At 42.4% G+C, this 23,202-nt stretch overlaps 1 protein-coding gene across 1 annotated transcript; it reads right to left on the bottom strand.

Moving 5' to 3' along the window:
- Positions 1–9,389: 9,389 nt before the first annotated feature.
- LOC139453413 (protein qua-1-like) lies at positions 9,390–10,283 on the bottom strand. The gene has a single exon (XM_071235109.1). The coding sequence runs from the start codon at positions 10,281–10,283 to the stop codon at positions 9,390–9,392; it is 894 nt and encodes a 297-aa protein (XP_071091210.1).
- Between the last annotated feature and the right edge of the window lie 12,919 nt (positions 10,284–23,202).

Raw genomic sequence — 23,202 nt, 5'->3', positions numbered from 1 at the left:
CAGAAGTCACGTTGGGGTCATGACGGTCACTTTTAGGAACGCCTTACCAGTCTATGGCACCATGTCGCATACACTACTCTCTTATAAAGCGAGCGTTCGCCCAGCTGGAAATATGGCATTATATCCAAGGTAGCATTTAAACCAGGGAGGATTGTATACCCAATTGCAACATAATGTTTGTAAAGAAATGTTTGAAACAACGACGATTGAGGATATTATTCCAAAAAGGACAGAATCATTACTATCAAACTGATGTGTTATCTTAAGAAGGTGAATGATCCTCTGCGTGAGGAACAGCTGTACACACAACTGAGATGAATGAATTTAGGTTTTGATTTATAAGAATGACTCATCTCCAAAAGATAAACTACTTTAGTCACGTACAATTATACACGCAATGGATTATGTCTACAACTTTCTAAACTGTCGTGAGTGTTGTACATATTTATCGCCAAAGAGTTACTCATTCAGGAATATCACATGTTTCGGTTTCTATACTTTAGATTGAGGGCCCAAACAGGTTTTCAAACCTCACGGGCAAAATAACAGGGGGCGCGTATATGTTTCCAGTTGTTTAGTTCTTTAAAATATATGCATGTATTTTTGCTTATGCATTTTGTCAATTCCGGATTGAGTGCTATTACATCGCACGAATAACATGTTTATAAACTGCACGTATAATTATTAAAGAAAATTATATATGTTGGTATTTAGATCCCTATTGCGTTCATTGACACTCATGATGTCAATCACTGGATTGTATGGCGATTATTTACAGACCGCCGTCATGTAGCTGGAATGAGTCCGGCCTAAACAATTGTTTAGTGCAAACCTGTGACAATATTTTTATTGAAAGCTTCACTTGTCTAAAATGCTATTTGTTTCAATATGTTTTTAAAGTTCACCGATATTCTATCCCCTTTGTCCGTTAAATGTATACAGCTAACATTCAGCGTATCCCCTCTAATCTCCGGGCAGGACCCGTAATGCTCAGCGCTATCTATACATGTCAATTAACACTTCCTCACGTCGCCAGATCTTACGTATGTACATGAACGTGGGTCACTGGCCTTGTCCCACGATATATATGTTACCTTGCCCCACGTTATCTACAAAACCTGACTGACATGGTCAATCAGGGGAGACGGGCCAAGATCATCGAAGCGGACAGATTGTACGGCTAGTCATCACGTTGGCTACATTACCTGCCACAACAACGACTGCGTCGACGCTAAAGAATGGCCGTCCGACTTCCTGCCTATGGGTAAGTGACAGAGTGGGTCTCAGCACAAGGGAACATTGGCCACTCGGTCCTGGTGTGCTTTCTGTCACGTGATTACCATTACCTGTACCATGTCGACCTATTTCAACCTGCAACAATACATATGACTTGTTCTCAACCCTTCTACCCTCAGTTTTGTCTTCCGTCGTCACTCTGAGCTACCATCCCAGGGCCAAACGTACGTTCGTGGACACAACAAACGAAAGGCCACTTCGTGGGTGCAGACAGTCAGTCACGTTGCAAACCTTGATTTCAGATTAGCAGTCACAGTAACTTTGAATCAGGTCATTCAAACAACACTTAGCTGTCTGCTTACTCGACCCGTGTTATCATGATCATCCAGCGATACTTGATTACGTTGATTACATGAGGACAGTCTTCGAGACTCAGAGGGCTTTAATTACAGCGTCTAGACCAACACTGAGAATTGGCAACATACTGTGGAGCCGAGTCTTCTTTAATGACACAATGATGTGGCATTTACATTGTCACACTGTAGATACATCGAGGGGATTCTGGAACATAGCTCAACCAAGATGCGAGTTAAGTGATGACCTGGTGCCAATGAGAAACTCAATAGAAATGTTACACTGAATTGTCAGATCAGTTCCTGATACAACACTAAACCTCTCGAGTGATGACTTTCGCGAACACAAACAATTCACTTATTCAAACGGATTAAATGTTGAAACATTTTCCCTTTAAAGCTACTAGTCACGCCATTCTCACGATACAGAGGAATTACACCGTTAGGGGTACATTATCTACATACTAGTATATTGTTTTATTATGTTGACAAAAATGTTTCAATATTATACCAAGATTAGAAGTAAAAAATACATTAAACAAAAATAGAGACAATGTTGTGCCCACCTACACATGCTAAATGTAATTCCATGTAAATGTCTGCCAATAATTGTCGTTTAGCGATCTATTCCATGTTTGGTTGCCAGGTCAAGAATCGTATTGGAACTCCTTCAGCGAAGCAGTCATATGCAAGGTGAGCTAACACTTGTTGGCTGATGTGTATAATCGACGCGTCAGTTTGATAGTAAACAGGTTTGCTTGTTAATCTGTGTCCTCGACAGTTTAGTTTTATTTGTGAATTATGCATGTGTAGTTAAGAAATACACGACGAGTGGGGGTTGTTTACCGTACAATCTAACACTGCATTGATAATAAACCATGAGAATGGTTTATTTCGTATATAAGATATCAACATTAATTTAAGTCGATTAAAGGATGATGATAAAATGTACAAACTTTGAAGAAAATATCTGACCGCTTTTTAATAGTGATGACTCACTCAATAGAATTCGCCCTCGGCAATGTCGGACAAGTCCATTTTATGCACAGGTGGGTCATATTCTCACAATCCTCACGTTGATTTCTCGTACCTCTTCTCCTAATTCTGATTGTCATACCTCTCCCGCTCTTGGATGTGATTATTCGGCCATCGCGTTTATCTGCGTTGCCCAGATACAAGTATTGGGAACAACTCACAAGACACCCTCTAAAAATAATGTCGTCCAATATATAATGTCATCAAGTTGCGAGCGCATGTTCGAATCTCCGAAAATGACATCATGATAGAATTCTGTTTTATCATGGAAAAAACACACTTCATTCGTCATTGTTCTTTGCGATTTATAGCGTAGATATCATATATATGTTGTCAATTTGCATCATACTGAGCAATCCTGGTTGTGTGTTCATGCAACAACATGCTATCTTTACAAGTTTGAGTGGAAGTACTCTGAAGCTAGATTGTTGAAGAGATTTTCACAAACATGAGCAAATATTATATTTTTGTTGAAACAAAAATTATTCGTGCAACATTATCTTTTGTAAACTGTACGTTGCGTTTGCCAGTGATTTGCCAGCCTCATTTTTGCATATTGAGTCCCGAAACCACGAAGTTCGAGTTCGAGCTCGAGACAAGGGGAGCGCTTATACATACGAGTAGAGCTTTGAAGTAAACATGTCGTATTATTACGCAACCCGAAAGTCAACATCAAGTCGAATGTCAACATAAAGTCGAATTTCAACATCAAGTCGAATGTCAATATCAAGTCGAATGTCAACATCAAGTCGAATGTCAACATCAATTCGAATGTCAACATTAAGTCGAATGTCAACATCAAGTCGAATGTCAACATCAAGTCGATTGCCAACATCAAGTCGAATGTCAAGTACAGCTGCAACATCACATTTGTATTTTTGCGATTTTTTTTCTATTTGTTTATAAAACACAACTTATTTTTTTTATAAAGTAATGTACACAGGGCAAAGAGAACGAGAGCTAAACAAACGTAAAATCCACATCAGAAATCCATTATCAAGCGCATAGTTTCATCATATATATATACATCTACACGGCCCTTTATAAGCTGTTTAAATTTCTGTGGTTTGTTTTCAGGATTGTGCTGGCGTACGTTTGATGACTAGTTATGAAATTATGATAAATAATTCAGTGTATGGCAATCACTGGAGGACCTCTTCAAAATTAACTTTTCGAGAAGAAAAAAGTATATCATCTGTTGTGATCAATACAACAAAATAATGTAATAACAATGCTGTGTTTTTGTGTTATTTTGTAACACCATCTAAATTCTTACCGTAGTATGTGTAGCAATTCATTGGTATGGCGACTTATTAATAGTTAGGTCTTTCCTGAACTTAACAATAGTGACTACCAACATAGTTCGGTCCTGTTAGTTGTACGACAGTAGTACTGGTTTTGCCATTCACAGAGGTTCCATCACACGCCGATTCACCATTGTATTCATTCATAGAATGGCTAAAATTCCCCGAGTATCAATGAGAATTCTCGCGCTATCTTCTGTCAGCTCACCTATTCTCTCACATTCTCAGAGACTTTGAAGCCCCAAACTGGACCTCTGACTTCACAGTTCCGGTCATTTGCATATCTGGTACATTTAACGTGAATGTCAAGGTGCAAAAAGAATGCTTCTCAGACCCACGACTCCCCGCCCGCCTTCTTGATTTACTCACGAGAAGATGAGACTGGGATTTGAGACAGGATGTTTTGTCAGCTAAGAAATGACTACATCTTGAAAACATCTCCCAACATCAACTTCAACATGCCTATTTCTATTTGTCCTGTTTACTGTTTTGGTATCAAATATAAATGCCATTATTTCATTTTATTGTTTACGATCAACTTTAAGCTTCACTTGGAGGATGAGTACTGACATTAGACACTGGGCATATCTCTTCCAGTGATGTATCGATGCACATGCTGCATGTGCTTCATATCTCTGCCAGGGTTGTATCGATGTACATGCTGCATGTGCTTCATATATCTGCCAGGGATGTATCGATGTACATGCTGCATGTGCTTCATATCTCTGCCAGGGTTGTATCGATGTACATGCTGCATGTGCTTCATATATCTGCCAGGGTTGTATCGATGTACATGCTGCATGTACTTCATATCTCTGCCAGGGTTGTATCGATGTACATGCTGCATGTGCTTCATATCTCTTCCAGGGTTGTATCGATGTACATGCTGCATGTGCTTCATATATCTGCCAGGGTTGTATCGATGTACATGCTGCATGTGCTTCATATCTCTGCCAGGGTTGTATCGATGTACATGCTGCATGTACTTCATATCTCTGCCAGGGTTGTATCGATGTACATGCTGCATGTGCTTCATATCTCTGCCAGGGTTGTATCGATGTACATGCTGCATGTGCTTCATATCTCTGCCAAGGATGTATCGATGCACATGCTGCATGTGCTTCATATCTCTGCCAAGGATGTATCGATGTACATGCTGCATGTGCTTCATATCTCTGCCAGGGTTGTATCGATGCACATGCTGCATGTACTTCATATCTCTGCCAGGGTTGTATCGATGTACATGCTGCATGTACTTCATAACTCTGCCAAGGATGTATCGATGTACATGCTGCATGTGCTTCATATCTCTGCCAGGGTTGTATCGATGTACATGCTGCATGTGCTTCATATATCTGCCAGGGATGTATCGATGTACATGCTGCATGTGCTTCATATCTCTGCCAGGGTTGTATCGATGTACATGCTGCATGTGCTTCATATATCTGCCAGGGTTGTATCGATGTACATGCTGCATGTACTTCATATCTCTGCCAGGGTTGTATCGATGTACATGCTGCATGTGCTTCATATCTCTTCCAGGGTTGTATCGATGTACATGCTGCATGTGCTTCATATATCTGCCAGGGTTGTATCGATGTACATGCTGCATGTGCTTCATATCTCTGCCAGGGTTGTATCGATGTACATGCTGCATGTACTTCATATCTCTGCCAGGGTTTTATCGATGTACATGCTGCATGTGCTTCATATCTCTGCCAGGGTTGTATCGATGTACATGCTGCATGTGCTTCATATCTCTGCCAAGGATGTATCGATGTACATGCTGCATGTGCTTCATATCTCTGCCAAGGATGTATCGATGTACATGCTGCATGTGCTTCATATCTCTGCCAGGGTTGTATCGATGCACATGCTGCATGTACTTCATATCTCTGCCAGGGTTGTATCGATGTACATGCTGCATGTACTTCATATCTCTGCCAAGGATGTATCGATGTACATGCTGCATGTGCTTCATATCTCTGCCAGGGTTGTATCGATGCACATGCTGCATGTACTTCATATCTCTGCCAGGGTTGTATCGATGTACATGCTGCATGTACTTCATATCTCTGCCAGGGTTGTATCGATGTACATGCTGCATGTGCTTCATATATCTGCCAGGGATGTATCGATGCACATGCTGCATGTGCTTCATATCTCTGCCAGGGTTGTATCGATGCACATGCTGCATGTACTTCATATCTCTGCCAAGGATGTATCGATGTACATGCTGCATGTGCTTCATATCTCTGCCAGGGTTGTATCGATGTACATGCTGCATGTACTTCATATCTCTGCCAGGGTTGTATCGATGTACATGCTGCATGTGCTTCATATATCTGCCAGGGTTGTATCGATGTACATGCTGCATGTACTTCATATCTCTGCCAGGGTTGTATCGATGTACATGCTGCATGTACTTCATATCTCTGCCAGGGTTGTATCGATGTACATGCTGCATGTGCTTCATATCTCTGCCAAGGATGTATCGATGTACATGCTGCATGTGCTTCATATCTCTGCCAGGGTTGTATCGATGCACATGCTGCATGTGCTTCATATCTCTGCCAGGGTTGTATCGATGCACATGCTGCATGTACTTCATATCTCTGCCAGGGTTGTATCGATGTACATGCTGCATGTGCTTCATATATCTGCCAGGGATGTATCGATGTACATGCTGCATGTGCTTCATATCTCTGCCAGGGTTGTATCGATGTACATGCTGCATGTGCTTCATATCTCTGCCAAGGATGTATCGATGTACATGCTGCATGTGCTTCATATCTCTGCCAGGGTTGTATCGATGTACATGCTGCATGTGCTTCATATCTCTGCCAGGGATGTATCGATGCACATGCTGCATGTACTTCATATCTCTGCCAAGGTTGTATCGATGTACATGCTGCATGTGCTTCATATCTCTGCCAGGGATGTATCGATGTACATGCTGCATGTACTTCATATCTCTGCCAAGGATGTATCGATGTACATGCTGCATGTGCTTCATATCTCTGCCAGGGTTGTATCGATGTACATGCTGCATGTGCTTCATATCTCTGCCAGGGTTGTATCGATGTACATGCTGCATGTGCTTCATATCTCTGCCAGGGTTGTATCGATGCACATGCTGCATGTACTTCATATCTCTGCCAAGGATGTATCGATGTACATGCTGCATGTGCTTCATATCTCTGCCAGGGTTGTATCGATGTACATGCTGCATGTGCTTCATATATCTGCCAGGGTTGTATCGATGCACATGCTGCATGTACTTCATATCTCTGCCAAGGATGTATCGATGTACATGCTGCATGTGCTTCATATCTCTGCCAAGGATGTATCGATGTACATGCTGCATGTGCTTCATATCTCTTCCAGGGTTGTATCGATGTACATGCTGCATGTGCTTCATGGAAAACCTTCTATTAATCTAGTAAATGGCTGGTGTTTAGCTATATCGGCCAGGTCCATGATTTTGAAAAGAGGGGTGCGGCGTTTAAACAAAAGAGTGCCTGCCGCCTGGAAACAGATACACCGGTTGTCAGGTATAAACTACAATAAACACTAGTGTCAGTTTATGAAGTGCAGACATAGGCAATAGTCTTTGCCTGTATCAGTTTAGGTATGCCATCAAGAAACTTTCGAGGCGCAAAGACAAAAAGGATCCAGTCTATGTGATATGCCGCTAATACAAGGATCAGAAATGGAAACGAGACATCGCTGTACGGAGCTTGTGTAAAATCCGTGCCTCATTTTGAGAAAGGTTATTAGCAAACATCTTGTTTCATCCCAGCTGGGCACATTCAGTTTAAGAACGTTAACATGAAGATCTAAATGGCAGGCGTCAGTTAAACAGTCCTAGAAAAAGGTTCTCAGGAAATTAAAATGTCGAAACCAATGATCAGAACCTATTGAAACTTTTGTCCAAAACCTTGGGCTTCGGGGAAACATAATGTTTTGTTTTTGTGTTTCCTAAGGGCACATACTCCAAGAGATTCGCCATATCGTGAGCTATTCCTAAAACATAACGAAAACCTCCAATACGAGGTCAGTTGTCAGAATAATCACGATCGTCCACTAAACACTAATTCTTTTATCATTCCACACGAAAGCAAAGAATATTTCATTATGTCGTAATCGTTTATGCTAACCTGGACTTTTAAAGATCTTACAAGGTTACATTCATCCCTATTATCTTTATTTTGAAAGATCAAACGATATATTTTCGTTTTGTTTTAAACTTAATAATTCCTTATGACTTTTATTATCAGATTTAATTATAAGTAAACCGTCAACGGAAACGAGGTGGAGTGGGGTTTTTTCAAATACAGAAAGCATGTTCTTTTTGTTTACATGTCAAGCAATGAATATTACCCTTAAATGGCTTTGACGTACATATCGATAGATTTTCAGTGAACTGCAATTGTTAACCTTTCCATGTATCTTCTGAGCATAAAGGCAATGGCACTCAGACAATACAATGGACAGAAAAGAATGCGCAGTAAGATACCTAATTCTCGATACATTGTGACAGGGTATAATACAAACTTTCCAACGTATCGTTTCATGCACTATCTATGGTCGAGGAATCCTCCTCCCGACTCTTTCCTACATATACACCGGTTCCCTGGCAGTGGGGGAATTCTGAAGATGCGATTACGGCGCGAGGCGATGGACCATCACTATGGCGTTCTGCTGAATGGATGACCTGCACGGGGAGCTGTCAGTCCAGTGAAAGATGGAATGTTACCGGTTGTGTAAATAAATAGCCAACGGTAAGACTCCGGTCTCTCATGTTGAAGGCCGATTTACACTCTATCAGAGGGCATACGAGACATACCTATTTAATTAACCATTCTTGTACATAGGATTTTGACTCACTGTTATATATTATGCAACGTTCATACTGAATTAGCCTTTCATGCAAATCTCATACTGGATTAACCTTTCATTCAAATCTCATACTGGATTAACCTTTCATGCCAATCTTATACTGGATTAACCTTTCATGCAAATCTCTTAGTAGATAACCTTTCATGCCAATCCTATATCGGATTAACCTTTCATTCAAATCTCATACTGGTTTAACCTTTCATGCCAATCACATACTGGATTAGCCTTTCATGCAAATCTCTAAGTAGATAACCTTTCATGCCAATCCTATATCGGATTAACCTTTCATTCAAATCTCATACTGGATTAACCTTTCACTCCATGTGATTATGTAAGCAATTAAAAGGGATTGCTTTAACAGACAGTGGTTCCTTTACAGAATGTGCAACCTGGCTTTGTCTAGGGTGATGTAGGAGCATACCATGGACATGATTCAATCCACGCCCACAATCTGTGGTGATTATGCCGTTGGCCTTGTCACTCATAATCATCCGATCCCCATTCCGGTCGACTCGCTCGGCCAAGGAGTACCGGGGATATCATCTGCCCTGCTATTGTGTCATGGCATCGCCATTGTGCCATTTTGCTCCATTGTACCCTGGTGTTGTGCCACGTTCCCCCATTGTTCCCAGGTGTTGTGCCCCATTACACCTTTTGTTCCCCGGTGATATGCCCGTCCTCTCCATTGTTCCCCGGTGTTGTGCCCCGTCCTCTCCATTGTTCCCCGGTGTTGTGCCCCGTCCTCTCCATTGTTCCCCGGTGTTGTGCCCCGTCCTCTCAATTGTTCCCCGGTGTTGTGCCCCGTCCTCTCCATTGTTCCCCGGTGTTGTGCCCCGTCCTCTCCATTGTTCCCCGGTGTTGTGCCCCGTCCTCTCCATTGTTCCCAGGTGTTGTGCCCCGTCCTCTCCATTGTTCCCAGGTGTTGTGCCCCGTTACACCTTTTGTTCCCCGGTGATATGCCCGTCCTCGCAATTGTTCCCCGGTGTTTTGCCCCGTCCTCTCCATTGTTCCCCGGTATTTTGCCCTGTCCTTTCCATTGTTCCCCGGTGTTTTGCCCTGTCCTTTCCATTGTTACCCGGTGTTTTGCCCTGTCCTTTCCATTGTTCCCCGGTATTTTGCCCTGTCCTTTCCATTGTTCCCCGGTGTTTTGCCCTGTCCTTTCCATTGTTACCCGGTGTTTTGCCCTGTCCTTTCCATTGTTCCCCGGTGTTTTGCCCTGTCCTTTCCATTGTTCCCCGGTGTTTTGCCCTGTCCTTTCCATTGTTACCCGGTGTTTTGCCCCGTCCTCTCCATTGTTCCCCGGTGTTTTGCCCTGTCCTTTCCATTGTTCCCCGGTGTTTTGCCCTGTCCTTTCCATTGTTACCCGGTGTTTTGCCCCGTCCTCTCCATTGTTCCCCGGTGTTTTGCCCTGTCCTTTCCATTGTTCCCCGGTGTTTTGCCCCGTCCTCTCCATTGTTCCCCGGTGTTTTGCCCTGTCCTTTCCATTGTTCCCCGGTGTTGTGGCCCGTTGTCCCTGTTGTTCCCCGGTAGTGCGCCGTCATCTTTGTTCCCCGGTGGTGTGCCCTGTTCTCCGCATTGTGCCCCGCAGGTGTGCCGGGCATCTCCATTGTGCCCCAGTGGTGTGCCCTATTCTCCGCATTGTGCCCCCGTGGTCTGCCGGGCATCTCGATTGTGCCCCCTTGGTGTGCCGTCATCTCCATTGTGCCCGGTGGTGTGACCCGTTCTCCGCTTTATGCCCCGGTGGTGTGCCGGGCATCTACATTGTGCCCCGGTGGTGTGCCGTCATCTCCATTGTGCCCTGGTGGTGTGCCGGGCATCTCCATTGTGCCTCGGTGGTGTGCCCTGTTCTCCGCATTGTGCCCCGCTGGTGTGCCGGGCATCTCCATTGTGCACCGCTGGTGTGCCCTATTCTCCGCATTGTGCCCCGCTGGTGTGCCGGGCATCTCCATTGTGCACCGCTGGTGTGCCCTATTCTCCGCATTGTGCCCCGGTGGTGTGCCGGGCATCTCCATTGTGCCCCGCTGGTGTGCCCTATTCTCCGCATTGTGCCCCGGTGGTGTGCCGGGCATCTCCATTGTGCCCCGGTGGTGTGCCGGGCATCTCCATTGTGCCCTGGTGGTGTGCCGGGCATCTCCATTGTGCCTCGGTGGTGTGCCCTATTCTCCGCATTGTTCCCCGGTGGTGTGCCGGGCATCTCCATTGTGCCCCGGTGGTGTGCCGGGCATCTCCATTGTGCCCTGGTGGTGTGCCGGGCATCTCCATTGTGCCTCGGTGGTGTGCCCTATTCTCCGCATTGTTCCCCGGTGGTGTGCCGTCATCTCCATTGTGCCCCGGTGGTGTGCCCAGTTCTCCGCTTTATGCCCCGATGGTGTGCCCGGCATCTCAATTTTGCCCCGGTGGTGTGCCCTGTTCTCCGCTTTAGAACCCGGTGGTGTGCCGGGCATCTCCATTGTGCCTCGGTGGTGTGCCCTGTTCTCTGCTTTAGACCACGGTGGTATGCCGGGCATCTCCATTGTGCCCCGGTGGTGTGCCGGGCATCTCCATTGTGCCCCAGTGGTGTGCCCTATTCTCCCAATTGTGCCCCGGTGGTGTGCCGGTCATCTCCATTGTGCCCCGGTGGTGTGCCCTGTTCTCCGCATTTTGCCCCGGTGGTGTGCCGGGCATCTCCCTTGTTCCCCGGTGGTGTGCCCTGTTCTCCGCAATGTGCCCCGGTGATGTGCCGGGCATCTCCATTGTGCCCCGGTGGTGTGCCGGGCATCTCCATTGTGCCTCGGTGGTGTGCCGGGCATCTCCATTGTGCCCCGGTGGTGTGCCGGGCATCTCCATTGTGCCCCGGTGGTGTGCCGGGCATCTCCATTGTGCCCCGGGTTGTTTGTAACTCCTCCAATACTATCCGCACTATGCAGTCATTAGCGACACCCAATCACCAGGCGTTATATACCCAACTCTTGTTATAAGTTCATGTCACGGAACCCGTCCTTATATGGGGAAAATGAATATGACTTAAGAGAAATTTGAACAAATTGAACTACGTGTACTTTGCCTGAAACTCTGAGGCACTTCTGTAACACAATACGTTCATTGTTTTTAAAGGTGACACAATAACATACAAACTGGAAGTCTGTTTACACACCTCGATACAAATGTTTTCACTGTGTACATAGTGACACACATATTAAGACACACAAAGCATTGACAAACATTAATCTACTCACAAAACACGCCAATGCTGAGAACACATTATCTACCATGTATTATCTGCAAATCGAACCTACCCACAACGACATCAATAGCATGTGCCAAGCTTACATGTCTACAATGTGCGTATCAGATCTAGTGAAGCATTGTCCTCCGAATGATCCAGATCGGTTTCCCACTGGTAATGATGTTTCCATTTAACAACATAATACGATTACCTAAATTGATCTCCTCAATTCAACACCGTTAGAATCAAACAAACCAAGGCATCGGGTTAGATACGTATGCCATATCATATACAGAAGCACCTCTGTGTCAGGGTGGAAAAGATTCTCTCAAGATTAAATTATACAATTTTGTAACCAAGGTCAAGAAGTTATTCTTCTTCACTGTGATCTGCGAACTGACCTCTTCTTTGTTGTAAGGTAATTACATTGTGTTAGTTAGTGTTTCTTTGGGCAGGAGAATATGGTACACTATTGTTCATGTGGTCATAGTTTCTCTCCTAGCTAACATAACCAACAGACTGTGCTCTTGATAGCCTTGCAAGGCTTTGAGGTATTGGTTTGAAGTTAACGTTTATATTTAGCTATGCGACCTATATCCGGGGTGATGGTCAAGAGAGATATTTCTATTCTGCCGTACAATACGGCTCTTTCACTATCCATATAAACGGTGTTAATGTCTTTTGTTGGTGTAGTATTGAGTTGGTTTGAACGCCACTTTCAGGATTTCAGTTACATCACGGCGTGTCAGTTTGATGTGGGAGGAAACCCCGCAGTAACACAGTTCTTGGATGTTTTCCAGTCCCGGGGAAACCGAGTGGCAGGGCATGGTGGTGACATACCAAGAATCACCATTAGGGCGAAGCTTGGATTCTAACATAAACCGATGTGCTACCTGTACAGATACCACAGAAGATTTAAACGACCTGGCTACCTGTGTCACTGGGGTGTGGGTATACAATAACAGTGATTCATCAATGGCAACGTCTTTCTTACTCCTTAGAAACGACAAGTCATGTACGGCTGTGCCCATATGCGGAAAAGACTGTTATGGAAATAAAAAGTCTCGAATGTTACTGGAGAATAACAAAGTCACTGAAACCAATAAATATATTATGAGTTAAACTCGTATCAACCTTGAATATAGCTTTAGAATATTCACATCCATAAACTTCTGAAATTTATTGCAACGGAATTAATATAGCAATTTAAATTTAATGGCACTAGTATTATCTGACTATTTGGCAATTTCTAACCCTAATCGGAGGCATGCGCTGAAATATACAGCTATCTCTATTTGTGGCCAGAAGCCCGCCATGAACTTCTGCGTCGTCAGTCGGCTGTGTTACTACAACGAGAATCCAAAACACTGACACCCCGTGTAACTCCCCTGTATCTGTACTGGTCCTTACTGTGCCCTGGTTCCTTTCACCGCCACGAACCGCCTCGATCTACGGTTAACTTGTCTTCCCCAGTCTTGACTTCGCTTTTCAATTTCTGTGATTGTGTACATCTAAGAGTTTAAATCAAGTTCGCATTAGTACGAATCTGGCTACGAATGATCATCAGTTATCTGTATAATACAATATCCCACTTAACGAAGCAACTCAGATGTAAGTCACCCACAACCTCGTCAATATGTGACAATACCTAGGCATGACACCTGCTGTGCTTCTTATCTATCAATTTGATTCGATTTTACCACGCAGACATGTTGCGAGGATATACACTTCATGGCTAAGCCCCATTCCCTTAATGAACTTGGTTTACATCATAAACTCACAAGACATTTATTCATTCCAAATGTCATATAAGGCCATATCTAGTTGTCTACATAATGACCATTTTCTTGTCAGTAATGAGACCCTTATGTGTTAAGTTCCGGTTACCCAGTACTTCACTTCCGGTACGACGGACGTCCTCGATTGAAGGTGGCGGAGGAGGTACAACAACCTCCTCTGGCAATAGACAAGAGACAGTCGCAGACATTCTTCAGATATATGATGCCCAATAAATTACTGCTGAACTCGCAGTTCAACAGGAAGGCATACAAGGTCACAGACAACAATGGCCACACTACTTCTAATTGAAAGTTCATTGAATCAAAAGTGTGTTAGTGAACTACATATAATACTGTGGTACGAAGACTCTACTTTAGTATGTGTGTCATGGTCATTTCTGTCTAAAACTTAACGCCAACGCACATTTAAATCTTGACAAAGCAATATATTGATAGACACAGTTACGTGTGTGCCCACTCCAGATTAGACTACCCACAATGCAGGCCGGGTTGCAGTCGCCCCTTTCCTCTCTTTATCTGCGTGAAATACGTTCGATGGAATTGACATGTGACAACTTCAACAAGATATAAATTTACTATTTCCTTTTACCTGCTTGGCTGAGACGGGGTCTAATCAATAGTTTTCAAAGATGATGTTTCAAAATCTTCTCGGATCGGTTTCTTATTCGATCCGTTAAAGTTCCAAGATGTGATGTAGCTTATAGGTATAAGATAAAAGGAACACGATGGATTCCTTTTTTAATTTCCAAGGTGACGTTCGGTGATTTAATCGAATGAAATGTAGACATAAGATGAAGATAGACATTTTCTTGTTTTTATGTTCTGGCATGGTTCAGCAACGGTATTCGCTGACAAATTAGTTTCGTCTCAAATGTGTTGGAAACCAGCTCATATAGATAACTAGGCTCATCATCACTTGCATGAACCCATGTATCTAAGTGATATCCATGTATCATGTCAGCAATATGATAAAATGCATCGACAAAATATTCGACAACCACAAAAATGGCTTTCGTATAGAAACACCATCATTGTGACCCAACCTTGGAAAGATAATTGCCTAGTTTAATCTCCGGTTCTTGAGATAGGGCATCATGTTAACGTCATTGTTTTAAGGATATGGTCTTAGGAATAACCGCGAACTTCGGCATTTGATAGAAGAATGTGAAAACCATTCCCCGGTGTTATGAAGGAGCTGCACGTAATTTGATACTTCGTAGATGTGCCAACATCTCATAGTTCAAAGAAAACAGGGTTCATGTTTGTACGGATTAATTAATCCAACAAATGAGGGTGTTTTTTTTGCCAACACGACACGTGAAGATCCGGGTTAGAATTGGTCTTCCTAAACCCAACGGGATTGGGTAGTCAGGCTCGCTGACTTGCTTGATGCATGTCATCGTATCTCATTTGCGTGGATCGATGCTCATGATCTTCAGCACTGGATTGTCTGGTCCTGACTTAATTATTTACAGACCATATAGCTGGAAAACAAACAAACAACCATGTCCAGCGAACAGAGAACAGTGTTTTGCTTTTGAAAACATTTTTTCGAACAATAAAATCCCAGTTACCATCAAAACGACCACTCCCTAATTTATATGTGTTAAGAATTAATACACGGACCCGTGACGATCCGGGTTAGAATTGGTCTTCAGCAACCTAACTTGCCGAAAGAGGCGACTGTGCTCATGATATCAATCACTGGATTGTCCGGTCCAGACTCGATTATTTACAGACCGCCGTCATAGAGCTGAAATATTGCTGAGTGCGGCCTTTAACAAACAAATCAGAATTTTTAGATTTACAATTGGCATGTGGGGGAGTTTTGCTGAGAACTCAATGGTATAGTGTATCCTCGATGACAGCAGAAGCGTAACAATAGGGGAAACATCAACACCAAGGGTTTCCATGTTAATACAGTCAGTCAAAGTTAAGTACCTCTCCACAAACCATGACATCTCATCACTCAATGAACAGCATCTCGTTCCGGGTCTATTTAGGATTTCTTTTTTGTGCTGCGATGTCGTATCCTCGTGGTGTCTGAAATACTGTTCAAGCGGCAGCGTAATCCCTCGTCAACACAAGCTCTTTGTGAATTTGATATACAATGGTATATTGAGCCTCACACAGATGGAATTCCGTAATAATGAAATCTTTTGTTTAGGGCATTACATGATGTCTAAGAGGTATATCCACAAGCAGTCGTCGAGACGAGTTTGTGCAGCGAAGGAATTCAAATGTGTAGCTCACTTAGTTAAGGTTTGAGCAGAGGGCATTCTGTTAGATCGGAATAATGCTGTGAATATTCAAAGATGTCTTTCGTCAATGTCTTATATTTAGTAAAGTACAAGTAAAGACATGAAGGTGCGCGCATAGCAGCACTCTCAACCACACTAACGACGCTTCCACCAGCAACCTACCTCACTCAGGCCACATATACAATAACAGAACGTTACTTACCTTGGCGACATTGACGCGATCACTCGCTGTAAGAGCACTTAATGGACGATTCGCGGGAACCTTTCGTTTAAAAGAAGCCATTCTCCGATACCAATATACTTGAAGACCTAAACTTATACGTGACCTAAGTACGTCCCTTTCTCTATGCAACATGGTCTAAAGCTACCAACTTGGATGAAACTTGTGTAGAAATCACAGCGACTTATTAAATAGCACGATAACGTAAGGCTCGTTTTATCAGTAAGCAGCGACTGGAATTAGCGCTCGATTATCCAAATGACATACATCAATTGGTAGAAGATCATAGACGATATCACCGCAGTTGGTTTGCGACACCAAAAACTGGACTTAACTATACCATACAGTAACTCCATGCCGTGATGGCTACTGTCCATTAGCAGATACACATGAAGATACATGTCATTATATCAGATACACATGAAGGTACATGTCATTATATCAGATACACATGAAGATACATGTCATTATATCAGATACACATGAAGATACATGTCATTATATCAGATACACATGAAGATACATGTCATTATATCAGATACACATGAAGATACATGTCATTATATAAGATACACATGAAGGTACATGTCATTATATCAGATACACATGAAGGTACATGTCATTATATCAGATACACATGAAGATACATGTCATTATATCAGATACACATGAAGGTACATGTCATTATATCAGATACACATGAAGATACATGTCATTATATCAGATACACATGAAGATACATGTCATTATATCAGATACACATGAAGATACATGTCATTATATCAGATACACATGAAGGTACATGTCATTATATCAGATACACATGAAGGTACATGTCATTATATCAGATACACATGAAGATACATGTCATTATATCAGATACACATGAAGATACATGTCATTATATCAGATACACATGAAGATACATGTCATTATATCAGATACACATGAAGATACATGTCATTATATCAGATACACATGAAGATACATGTTATTATATAAGATACACATGAAGGTACATGTCATTATATCAGATACACATCAAGGTACATGTCATTATATCAGATACACATCAAGATACATGTCATTATATCAGATACACATCAAGATACATGTCATTATATCAGATACACATGAATATACATGTCATTATATCAGATACACATGAAGATACATGTCATTGTATCAGATACACATGAAGATACATGTCATTACATCAGATACTTTCTCTGGTTAACTTTCTCAGCCTTGACCTTATTAGTCTAAATTAAAAGCAGTTTAAGCGTTATGGAATGTGAAACATAAAGATTTAGGCTCATGGTCAGGGCGGTAGCATAAATCAACGTGTTCGGGTCTGATGGAAAATTAAATCAGGTCAAAAGGAGGATTTCTGTTGAAAAGGCGGTACCTCCTCCCTTATGTGTCATCCTCATACTCATTTTTGGATCCGTAGTGTTGCCTCTGTTTATACACATGTGAGACAATGTGGATAGAAACTACTTCGTCACGATGACCAAGGGAAAACACACACCATTTTTATGTTAATAGGCATTTCCCACAGGGTAAAACATGTCAACCGCCGCGTGTGATTGAATATATATAATGCAATATGTATAATGCTCCATTCCACATCGGTGACAGATGTACCACACACAATATTAGCCCCAATACGAGAATGTGTGATTTATTAACCAGCTCCGTCGATACGTATTTAAAATAGGCTTGTTCTTCCTTGCAATATATGATTGAAACCCATTTTTTTACAAATAGCGTGTGTTTATCACCACGTCGGCGAAGGAGCATATGTTTCATAGGCAAACCAACCCATGACGCATGGACTACTGAGCGACCCAGAGTGATTCTTACCCTCGTGGTCTCCATTGCAGCATCAACGACGATAGACGATTATGTCTATGGATCTCCTCAATCTTAGGACATTAGACTCAAATAAACAAATGTGTTATTTTAATTATCACCAATAGCGTTATGGGAATATGAAAGCCATTACTAATGTGTTAGGCGGCAGCGGTTCTGCCAGGTTGATACGGGGTTTTCTTGTAGTGTTTGAGAATTTATCGAATTTAGTCGACCTTCAAACTGAAGCCTGGATTGTTGAGTGTTGTTCAATTAATTCATATGGATTTTGTCTTCAGGCAGATTGGGAAAATCGCTCATTGAACGACTTTCAAATGAATATTAGGTTCTCCACGGGAATACCTCTATGTCAGTACCCGACATGTCTTTATACTGAATCCAAGTTATATCTTGCAAAAGTCACATTCATTGGATCATTCCAATCAGTTTAGTCAATTTCAAAGTTGCTGGATATAACTTCTTGTATTAATTATTAAGCGATGAATAAAAGGAGGAAGATCTGGAAAGTGTAGAGTGTTCAGTTTGGATAATGTACCCTTTCACCCATTCAGTTATAATTCCGGAAATATCCTGAATATAATTTGCTATTTTTTGTATGATGTTACAGGTTGCAAGATGAATAGACAGAACGAGTGTGAAGATGAATGCTGCTGTTTTACCAGTCTCATTGCAAGGCACATGATTACTATTACTCTTTGAGTACAATCCACATCAAACATGTGAACATAGTATAATTTTGTTTCCCCCTGGATGAGCCCTGTGAAGATTCCGGGGTAGAATAGGTCTTCAGCAACCCATGCTTGCCGTAAAAGGCGACTATGCTTGTCGTAAGAGGCGACTAACGGGATCGGGTGGTCAGGCTCTCTGGCTTGGTTGATGAATGTCAACGTATCCCAATAGCGTGGATCGATGTTCATGATCTCAATCACTGGATCTAGTCCAGACTCGATTATTTACAGACCGCCGTTATATAGCTGGAATATTGCTGAGTGCGGCGTCAAACAACAAACGAACGAATACATGTGTGTTTTTCTTTGTATCACTCATCACTTCAACAGTTAATGCGAGCAGGATGAAGTTACTAAAGGGAAAAAGAAAGTATGTCGAGTTGTTGTTTTTATGTAATTGAAAACTGTTATTACATTTCATTGTATCTGTTTAACCACATGACCCAAACCATGTTTGAAATGTTGGGCAGAAAAAAATCAATATGCTGTATACAAAGTTTTTATGAGTAAGTGAGATGAGCATTAAATAAACATTATGTCCGTCTGTCTGTCTGTCTGTCGGTAAGACGTGGCGACAGCGTGGATCATTACTCATAATATAATGACTGGATTGGCTCGTCCGGACACGATTGATGACAGGCCCCCATCGCATGATTGGAGTATTGGTGATTGCGGCGTTAGACAACAAACAAACAAACAAGCTAACAAAACAAGCAAGTACTTCTTTACGTTTTTCGCGAACACCTGGTGTCATCACTGATTGACACTGATCAACTGACATAGTTTTAAACACTATGTTTGTACCCCTATGGAATCTGTTTCGGCTGATATTCGAGACTGATCACCATCTTGCGATTGCGTTTTTTAATATACCTTGCAGTTGTGTTTAATTATCATTTTGATTCCTTAAGCGATTTTCGTTTATATAACTTCCAATAATTAAGATCAAAAGTTATCTTGCACTTTAACTTAGGGCATTGAATTACTTCAACGTCAACACCCGAATTGTCTCTGAATACCTTCATCTACTGGCTGGAATTCAGTTATACGCTGATGTGAACAATATTTCAGTTATTATTCCGGACTAGTACAAACAGTCACACACTTACACACACGTGCATGCACACGCTATATAAGTGCAATAATCTTGAACGCGATGTTAAACCCCATTTCACCTCCGCCTCACCTATTTCATGGCTATAATGTCGAAGACGTTTAATAATTGCAAGAACCCATTGGTAATGGTATGGTGCTGACAAAACAGGGATTATACTCCGGGCGAATCTTTGATTCTTATCAACAATCGATGGATCCAGGTCAGTTTGATCTACTTTCAGCTATATTCAGTAAAACTTGCTTCTAAAAACGCCATTCGATCTATGTCATAAATTAAATTAAGGACTGCAACAAAGTGTTCTCAACTTACCCCTCTGGAAGCAGTGATACACAAGACGTTGTTCACATAAAGGTTAATCGGACCCCTGTCCACGCCACATGGCACTGATGACACGTAAGCGTATGGAGTGTTTTGTTACTGACAAAAGAAATGTTTGCCATGTTTATTATCCATAATTTAGGCTATATATGAAGAAATATTCGGAATCTTTACTTTGTTCCAAGACGGCCTTCTATTGCTCAATCCGAGGGGGAAGTTGATGTACAACGTGAATTGCACGCTGATAACATCACATACATGGTCTTAATCGAGTGGACACTATCAATTGTACAAATGAACAGAATGAAACTAGGTGAGATCGCTCAAGAGTTCTTAGGCATACTCAGACAGCAGTGTGTGGGACGCTGGACTAGTGGGAGGCATCTGTAGGTTTGAAGATGGGACATCGGGGAGGTGGGCGTCCCGGTGGGCGTTGGTTGTCCCCCTTCCCCCTCCACCCCCCCCCCCCCACCCCCCCCACCAACCACCATCCCTTTCCCCCCTGGTCTGTCTCTTTGTACGCCTTGATTGGGGTTTCTGCAGGGTTAGCAATGTCGAAGCTCGACGTTTGGCCAGGAAGTTTAACTTAGGTTTCAGGCATATCGATGAACTGACAAATAGCCAAATATCTGGAATCTACCCACCTGAACTGGAAATAACAGATGTCATTTAAACGCCGAATTTGTTTCATACTTAGATCTGTGCTTAAAGATTCTGAGTGACAAAGATCTCGCTACAAGACTTCAAATTTCCGATAATCGACTTTCCCTTCATGTTGAGTAATACTCTAGCCAGGTGTCTACCTTTCACAACTTTTGAGGTACAATCGATCATGAGTTTTCTTCGAAGATTTCAAAGAGCGTCATGCGACACTTGCTCAAAACTTGTTTGATCAGGGTTAAAGCAATCAAGGTCTTAATAATGCTTTCAAAGAGGCATTTCCAAATTTGATGTATCAGTGACTAAAATGATGTCCTTGGCAGTTCTTTATTTTGACTTGTATGTTTGTCCAGCTGAACACTTGACTTGCCTTTGCGTTGTTTCAGTGACGGGTGTCCCCTTTGGGACAGGAACTTTTGGGCGAAGACCTGGTATCATCACTAATTAACAGGTATCATGTAATGTGAATCAGACAACAGACTCTTGATTTCTTGTGATTCTGGAAATGGTTTTGTCGCATTTATTAAGACCTAAAGCAACACTAGCATTTAGAGAATTATTATATGAGATTGTGAAAAACAATTTATGTCTCATGACAAATTGCGTAGACACACGTAGGTATGATTTGAAATTAGATTTTAATTAATGTAGATGTTTCAGTTGAAGATCAATTTAGTTAATTTACCCTAAGAAAATAGCGTGATATTTATCAATTTACATTTACGCCAGGGACGCTTGTAGCGCTTCCTGCAATGTGAGCTAGTACATGTCTTCAGCAAACCATGCTTGCTGTAAAAGATGACTGTGCTTGTCGTAAGAGGCGACTAACGGCATCGGGTGGTCGGGCTCGCTGACTTGGTTGATGCATGTCATCGTATCCCGATGGCGTGGATCGATGCGCATCATGTCACTCACTGGATTGTCTGGACCAGACTCGATTACTTACAGACCGCCGTTATAAACTTGTAGCGGGAATATTGCTGAGTGAGGCGTTAAACAAACAAACAAACAAACAGTACATGTGCGTCAGACACCAGTAGGAGCAAGAATTATATGAAGACTAGTAGTTCTGGATGTTGGTGAGTTAGTGAGTATATAGTATTTTAAGCCGAATCAATACTGAATTTTTATGCAAATATAGTGGGTTGCAACTTCCTAATGCATATTTCTTTGTGTGGGGGCAGAATAAAAAAAAACATACTTTTGTGACACGAGTCTTACCATGTGTCACAGATAAGATCACTCTATATAGAAAAGGAAATTTCCTTGATGCGATTGCATTTTCAGGGCTGTAAACTCCACACAAAACATATGTGAAATTGGCTTTATACAATAGTTAAGCATGGTATATTACAGAGTGGAGAGAAATATTGTTTAGTGAGGGAACGCTGCAGTACGCCGAGAGAACGCTGCAGTACGCCGAGAGAACGCTGCAATACGCCGAGGGAACGCTGCAGTACGCCGAGGGAACGTGAGAAGAAACCCTTCATCAATGCGAGACGAGCAAACGTATGCAAGATAACGCAGTGGTGCGATGAGAGATCGCTATGGTTTAACTGAGGAATGCTATTGTGCAACGAGCGAACACTATAAAAGTGTAACGAGGGCACGCTGTAGTTCGCCGTGGGAGCAAGCGCTACTTCAAAAATTGCAAGCGCTTTATGGAGCAGCTCTGTGAGGTGAGGTGAAATAGGGTTTAACGTCGCGTCCAAGATTATTACACTTATAGCGACGTGCAATGCACGTGTGTGTGGCTGCTTGAACTAGTCCGGACTGATGCCGATTTATAGAGCTAGCACACTGAGGTACTATGCCGCAGTTTAACACGAATACCCAACTTAGACACAGTTTACTGACTCCGAACCGACCAGTCCTTGTGTTAGCCCCTTGATGCTGAGCGCCAGGCAGGGTAACAACAAGTACCATCTTTTAGCGTCTTTTGATATGATGCGGTCGGTGATCGAACCTAGGATCCGCTCACCGGATGAACGCTTTACCATTAGACCACGGAAGCGGTCAGTACCTCTGTAGCACGCTGGGGGAATTGAATGGTTTTATTGCAGCTTACATGAAATTTCAGTTCGAAATACACTTTTTCTGAATACAACATTGATTTCTTTTCTTGTCACATAAATACTACATGTTATATCGATTGTATACTATTCCGAATATATATATCGTCGTAGTAC

Source organism: Haliotis cracherodii, unplaced genomic scaffold (assembly GCF_022045235.1).
Source record: "Haliotis cracherodii isolate W230 unplaced genomic scaffold, xgHalCrac1.p SCAF_10, whole genome shotgun sequence".
Classification (NCBI taxonomy): domain Eukaryota; kingdom Metazoa; phylum Mollusca; class Gastropoda; order Lepetellida; family Haliotidae; genus Haliotis; species Haliotis cracherodii.
The sequence above is the reverse complement of the archived record's forward strand: the minus strand, read 5'-3'. Positions and strand labels throughout refer to the sequence as shown.

What these genes read in the sequence shown, in the direction of transcription:
- LOC139453413 (XM_071235109.1), bottom strand. Translation starts at nt 10,283, where the DNA reads ATGGAGAGGACGGGGCAAAACACCGGGGAACAATGGAAAGGACAGGGC.